A 7,500-nucleotide genomic window follows, 5' to 3' on the forward strand; every position below is an offset into this window, starting at 1 on the left:
TTTTTTTTCTAACGCTCCCCAAAGGGTTAAAAAAATTAATAAATAAAGGTGAAAAATGGTCAAAGTTGTGACGACTGAGGAAACGCCGCTGTTTATTTCTTTCTTTCTTTGTTTGTTTGTTTGTTTCCAAACTCTTGAATCAGTTCAGTGTCAATGTGTCTCATTTCAGCCCAAACGCAACGTTACAAACCACTATTCACTATTATTGTTGTTGTTGTTGTTGTTGCTATTATTATTATCTGTTCATGCACTGTATTTAGAAGAAAGGATACCTGAGAAACCATGTGTATATATATATATATATATATATATATATATGGTTGCAGGTCAGGCAAAACGCTGTATATTTGGACACGCTAATGTTTTGTAAAGTCGTTCTTCTCATTTGTAAATGTTCGTGTCGAGACGCGTCTGAACGAAGGAACATTTTCAGGTCGGCGCCTCGTTTTTCCCCCGTGAAACAAAAAGCCGGATTGTTTGCGCGCTTGAGTTCCGTCCAGTCGGCAGTATTTCCCCGCCGCCTTGCTTCAACCGCGCCGACTAATTAGGATTCTGTGGCCGCTGCCGCTTTTCTGTCTTTTGTAGAGTTTCTGTGGGAAACGAATGCAGAGAATCCCCCCCCCCCTCTCCCCCCCCCCCACACCCACCACCACCCGGGTGTCTTTTAGTTTTCCTCCAGCAAAGCTGACGATCTGACCTGTGATCAGTGACGTGAGGCAGGTGAGGCAGGTGAGGCAGTGCCTCACCAGCCACCATGATTTGTCAAAGATGCATTTTTCAGTTTGACTCGACGCATTTTTGACGTTTTACAAAGTAAAGGAGTCAGAATGTGAGCGTCGGTGGACGGAACCAGGCGAGGAGGTGGAAGAGCTGACGTCTGACTGTCATGTGACCAATGCCACCGGGTCACATGACCTTCCTGCTCCGCAGCACATCAACAACATGAACTTTACTCTAATATTAGTTCTGCAGCAGGACTCTAGTGTGTGTGTGAGAGAGTGAGTCAAGCCAGTGAGGCAGGCAGTACTCTGCCTCACCTCCAGGGGGGCGGAGGCGAGCTGGATTTTGGCCATAATCCCCATTGAGAGGAGTTTATTTGTTTGTTTGTTTTAAATAAGACAGGAGTAAGTAGGAAAACAAAATCGTGCGATAACTAAACTTATGGCTTAAAATATTTTTTTCCTTATTTTGATAGAAAACCTTTATTAAAATGGATTAAAGCTCCGGAATTTAAAGTTTGAATATTGATTTTTTTTTTTTTTTTTTTTAACTGAAGGTCAAAATTTAATCTCTCTTTCATATTTACTGGTATTACAGTAAATATGAACATATTGTACACTAGAAGGCGCTCTATCGTCTCTATAAAAGAACCTTAATAGGACAAACATGTTCCAGTGTTTATGTTTATGTTCATGTTGTTGTCAGTGTGACAGGAAGAGGAATGTTGATGATATGAAGCTTTACCAGTTGATGCTGTTGGATGAAGAGTGAAGTAAGAAGCTCTGTTCACTTCTTACATTGTAAATGTGAGTCCAGAGGAGGCGGAGCCTCACCAGGAGCCTCACCTCACCTCACTGAACTGTGATGGTTTGTTGGGTTTTCTTAGTCCAGGGTCAGATCCTCCTCTGAAGGTTCCAGGTTCCACGACAACGTGTTCTGTTCTTCAATGTGCTGCCGGAGTCTGGAGCTGTGGTTCCCTGAGTGTCGACACGGGGAACCGACGCGCTTCTTCATCTCTCTCTCTTCAATGCAGGGAAATCACGTCACGATTAACGTGAACGAATGGATCCGTCTCATTTTAACTCAGCGTGAACACAATATCAGTATTACGATATCGGTATCACGATATCAGTATTAAAATATCGGTATCACGATATCGGTATTACGATATTGGTATCACGATATCAGTATTACAATATCGGTATCATGATATCAGTATTACAATATCGGTATCACGATATCGGTATTACGATATTGGTATTGCGATATTGGTATTACGATATTGGTATCGCGATATTGGTGTCACGGTATCGGTATTATGATATTGGTATTACGAGATCAGTATCACGGTATTGGTATTACGATATCGGTATCACGACACGGTATTGGTATTACGATATCGGTATCACGATGTCGGTATTACGGTATTGGTATCCCGATATCAGTATTCCGATATCAGTATTACGATATTGGTATCACGATATCAGCATCACAATATCAGTATTACAGTATTGGTATTACGATATCGATATCGCGATATCGGTGTTACGATATCGGTATCACAATATTAGTATTGCGATATCGGTACTACGATATCAGTATCACGATATTGGTCTTACAATATCAGTACTACGATATCAGTATCACGATATCAGTATTACATCATCAGTATTACATCATCAGTATTACACACCGTGGTGGATGACGACACGTCGACAGGAACCAGAGAAGCTCCACGAGGACTCGGACTCCTTTGTGCCAAACTTTGATCACAGATTGTATGTTCTGGAGAGAGAAAAAAAAAAAAGTGTACCGCTATAACGTCTCGTATTCTCCCGGCGGTCCGGATGTACCTGTTTTTACTCTGAAATAAAAAGAAGTAGTTTCAGTAGACGCTCCTCTGCATTGGGACATTTTTACTTTCGCCAATAAACGTTGAGTTGAAGGTTTTCAACGACCAGCAGTGGAGCGGTGGGTCAATTACCTGGCGTCTCTTGGTTTCCGTGGTGACGGACAGGTCAGTGTTCTACTGAGTGTAGCTCTAGTTTTACGCGGCATTTATATTTTTTATTTTTCTGGGATGTAGAACAAACAAATTGATTCAAGGGAAGAAAAGTTGACATATAGAAATAGAAGTTTTCCTCCTTTTTTTTTCTACATTTCTGACTTTTGCTCCAGAAGGTTTCATTAAAATTGGTTTTATGTTGAAACTGTAAACAATCTCGTGATGAATCCATTAACTGATCACCTCGATAATAATCTTTACACCTTGACACTAAGGCAGGCACAAGAATAAATTCCACTTTAAGCTACAAAATAAGAGTCCGTTAGGAGTCTGCAGCTCAGCTAAATGAAATAGAGTAAGTAATTAGTCTGTAATTAATGTAATCCAGTGAAAACTGCAGTGACGGAGCACAGGAAGAGTTTAACAGTTGGCATAAACCTCCTGCCGCTGTGGTGCGCTCCCTCCTCTGACCACCAGGTGGCGGCGGCGCACCGCTTTGTTGATCGATCATTTGAACAAGAAGAAGAAGAAGAAGAACAGCAGCAGCAGCAATAGCAGCAGCAGAAGAAGAAGAAAAGGAGACAGCGGCGAGCATGGCGTTCAATTTTGGCGGCGGCGCGACCAACCCCGCGGCAAGTATGTGCATTTCCTTTAATCGCGGAGTGTTTCTCCATGACTAAATCCTGTTTTATAAAGCTTCCGATAAAACAAGGCTTCGTGTCGGTATGTGACCAGTTACCGCACACGAACGGCCATGAGCGCCACCGCTCGCTGCTCCGGTGTTGCAGATAAACTGGTTCCCGTGTTAACTGGCGACCGGCTTCGTTTACCTCCTGTCGTTGCTGCGTAACAACAGACGTGTAGATACTCGTAGCCGTCGCGGTGAACGACTATTCAAATAAAATAGCTTAAGAGTGTAGAGTGTCGTCCCCTTTTTTTTTTTAAGTCTTATCTCAGCATTGGCTGTTGCAAGCAGCGACGGGCCACCAGTTAACAGGCGAACGAGTCGATCCGAAACACCGGCTAGCTCGATGGCGCTTCACCTCTCTTTACACTAACTTGTGGGTCGGATTGAGGGGCAGCGGTCAGACCCAGCTCTCTCTCCCCCCCACATTCAGCACTCTCTGTGTTCTATGTGAAGGTACGTCCGGGTTTTCATTCGGTTCATTTGGAGCTAAAACCACTGCGCCCGCCGCGTTTGGCTTCGCCGCCGCCGCCGCCTCCACCACCGCCTCGTCCGGATTTGGCAGTAAGTCTCTGACGGTGGCGCCACTTTAGCAGGTTAATCTGATCCTGACCTTTTAAATCGATCTACTCCCCCTTTCCCCCTCCTTTGGTGCACCTCTGAATGTTTCCTCCAGCCCCCCCCCCCCCCCCCCCAACAGGTTGAAATATAAATAGAACTGGACGGTTCACAAATCCATCATGCAGCTAATCTCATTATTTTTTTATACTTCACAATTTTTGGTGTCATTTTTGTTCAGGACAACCTCATAAATGCATTTCTGAAGTATTTTCATCACTTTGGCACACTGTCTTAAAACAGTGGATCTAAAAACACCATAAAATTACAAATCCGGGTGGTAAAAACATAGATTTATTGACTATAAAAGTCACAGACGTGGTTAACGAATCATTTTGTTTACTTGTAAAGTAAATCTAGACTATAAAAATTCCCTCTAAATTATTGTAGTAAACAATCTCCTCTATTTTTGTATATCTCAATTTAACCGATACGACCTTCGCCCTATGATGGTTTAGATTTTCCGTTTCGGCCTTTTTTTGCCTTTTTTGGGTGAACACCTTACTTTGAAAGGCAAATAGCGGCCTTCCTGTTGGAGTTAGGTCAAAAGTTAGAGCGCGTGAGTCATAGGGCTCGTGTAGACGAACAAATTTCGTATTCGCGACATTTCTCTACGACATTCCTGCGGACCGTGGCGGGCGATTGAAATTTTCTAGGTGGCGCTAGAGAGCCATTTTTGGACTTTCCTGGAATTTTTTGACATGGTCTTCTGAAGACAGCAAGTTTTTGCGAGACTGCCAAATTTGGTCACGTAGTTTTCGTGTTTAGGGGGTCAAATATGAGCGTAAGTGAAAAGAAAAATATATAATAATAATAATAAGAAGAAACATTCGAAATACAATATAATAGTGGCGAGGGTCTACCTGGTGGCGAAGGGTCAGGTGGGAGGGTCAGGGGAGGGCCTGGATGAGTGTGGGGCCTCCTCCGGAGGCCCCACACTTTTGGCGACGACGAAATCCAAAAGAGACCTGCGAGGTCCCTAATAAACTAAAATGTATTAAAACAGGACTGAAAAAAACAGATATTTACAGTGAAATAAAAGCACTGCCTCAGGCGTTTTTGTAAAGCTATTTGCAAAAGGTCACACATGTTTTTCCTCACATCTCCGCTTTTATTTGGGCGATCAACGTCATTTAAAAACGAGCTTGTAGTTTTATATCTGCACTTTCGACACGGATTGAAACGCTGGACCGGACGAGGCTGCGCTGTGACGCTACGGCCCAGAGGGTTTTTAAATATTCTTCAAGCGTCAGGTTCTGCATGTTTTAGTTCACCGCGCACATTGAGACCAATTGGAATTTTCCTTTTTTGATTTCTCTGAAACAAGTTTTTCTCGGGAGATTCGGACCAGTGGTGTGGATCTGGACTGACCTTACGTTGTCTTGCTCAGGGGTCGGCGACCTTTAATGCTCAAAGAGCCATTTGGTCCCATTTCCCACTGAACACGACACCCAGAGAGCCGCACGTCTTTTATTCTGACAGTCCCACAGGAGGACACGACACACAAAACCTTCTTCACTGCTGGTTGACGACTTACAACTAATAAACACAATTATTACCGACACTACAAACCTAACATAACCCCCAATAATTACATTTAAAACACCACAAACAGAAACTCCCATAATGCATTGCAGCTCTCAGCTCCTTTATCGCTACACATTATTAAAATGGAAGATAAATGTGTGAGATGTGGATTGTTAGAACCATGAGTGTGATGGTGTGTCTTTAATGTCCTGTAGTTGTTGTGGAATTCACTAGAATGTTCCGCCACTCTCAACAAGTCTGGAATGAACCTCCTGGAACTGTGGGCTTTTACTGTGAAAGGTACAGGAAGCTCCCGGCTTCAGACACCAGTTGAGCCGCCGTCATGACCTGCAGCCACGATTCTACGTTCTTCGTCCTTTATTGTTGTAATTTATTGACGTCACGTCGCTGCGTCGTTCACGACCCTACATTTTACCACTCTTTGTAGCGGGACTGCGCTCTGGGTGGCCTTGCCTCCTTACGTCCCTCTCTGGGTGGCTTTGCCTCCTTACACCATCCGAACCGCTAATTATCAGCCCAATACGTAAAAAACAAAAAAACAATGAATTTAGCTACGTAAGTCCGATAATGACGATATTGTTTTTGCCGACAACTAGATCCTGTTATAAAAAGCCACTCATGCTTTGCTGTTGTCACGTACATTAAAATGAATCAATGTTCTGCCAAGAGGACGTTGAAAAGTCTAACACAGGGGTGTCAAACATGTGGCCCCGGGGCCCAGAACCGGCTCACCAGACCATCTGATCCACCCACCATGTGGTTTTTATTTATTTATTTATTTTTTTTTTAAGTATAAATATGAAAACTGACAGAGTAAAACACTAAAAACACTCGATTAGCAAAAATGACATTCAAATCCGCCCTTTGGTCAGAATTTGACCCCCGACATTAATGCAATCTGTGGAGGTCACATGACGCAACGCCTTTCACAATAAAACAACGAGTCCAACTTGTGTGAAATGAGACTTTTAGACACGTAAACTCAAAAAAGTTTCCAGATGATGGCAAATTGTTTTAATCCTGAATACGAGATCCAGATACAGGCGACTGAGGGGTTGTTGTTTTTTGGCAAATATAATATCTGTTTTCCTTTAATATGTACCGTATTTTCTGCCCTATAAGGCGCACTGCCCTATAAGGCGCATGGACTAGACCAGTGGTCACAACCTTTATAGCTCAAAGCCATTAAGTTACATTTTCCACTGATTCTAACACCCAGAGAGGTGCACACACTTTATTTTGATAGTCCTACCTGCAGCCTATGCCAGGAGGACACTACACACAAAACCTTCTTCACTGCTGGTTGACAACTTACAACTACCGCTAATAAACTAAACTACATGAACTAAGCAACAAAAACACAACACGACACAATTACTACCGACACCACAAACCAAATATAACCCCCAATAATTGCATTTAAAACACCACAAACAGCTGCAATGAATTATGGGAGTTTCTATCGGCTGCACTGAGGAGCTCAGGATGTCCCATCATGCCTTGCAGCGACAAATTTTGTGTTGTTGGAGGTTATTGTGGGTCGTTGTTGGGCTTGGTGTTGTGTTGATTGTGTTTATGTGTTGTTGTTCCCCAGTTTAGGGAGTCATTATTTCATCTAGTTTATTTTGGTTTGTTAGAATGTTGGTGTGCAACCATGAGTGATGAATGTGTTGTGTGGAGTGTCGTCCGCTCTGAAGATCCCGTTGCGAAGTTAGAGTTGTCAAAATAAAAGCTTCTGGTTGTTCAGCTGGCAAATAGCAGTCTGGAGTAGCGCAATTCTTCGGCGCACCGGGTGATAAGGCGCACTGGCAGCTTTTGAGAAAATTTGAGGTATTTAGGTGCGCCTTATAGGGCGGAAAATACGGTATATTTCAGAATAGACTGGCAAATTCTTGCAGTTACAAAGGGATCAAAGGAAGGAAAG

General features: G+C 43.1%; 1 protein-coding gene across 2 annotated transcripts in view; it reads left to right on the forward strand.

Moving 5' to 3' along the window:
* Positions 1 to 3,256: 3,256 nt before the first annotated feature.
* Positions 3,257 to 7,500, forward strand: part of nup54 (nucleoporin 54) — a 20,504-nt gene continuing 16,260 nt past the window's right edge. The window contains exons 1-2 of one of the 2 annotated variants that reach the window (XM_080509634.1): positions 3,282 to 3,361; positions 3,867 to 3,974. In XM_080509634.1, the coding sequence (XP_080365760.1) occupies positions 3,319 to 3,361; positions 3,867 to 3,974 (151 nt within the window). In that variant the 5' untranslated portion in view covers positions 3,282 to 3,318. Of the gene's footprint in view, positions 3,362 to 3,866; positions 3,975 to 7,500 lie in introns of both variants that reach the window. The other variant, XM_080509635.1, reaches the window with a different exon arrangement.

The sequence above is a fragment of the Blennius ocellaris genome, assembly GCF_963422515.1.
Source record: "Blennius ocellaris genome assembly, chromosome: 15".
In the NCBI taxonomy this organism is placed as follows: Eukaryota; Metazoa; Chordata; class Actinopteri; order Blenniiformes; family Blenniidae; genus Blennius; species Blennius ocellaris.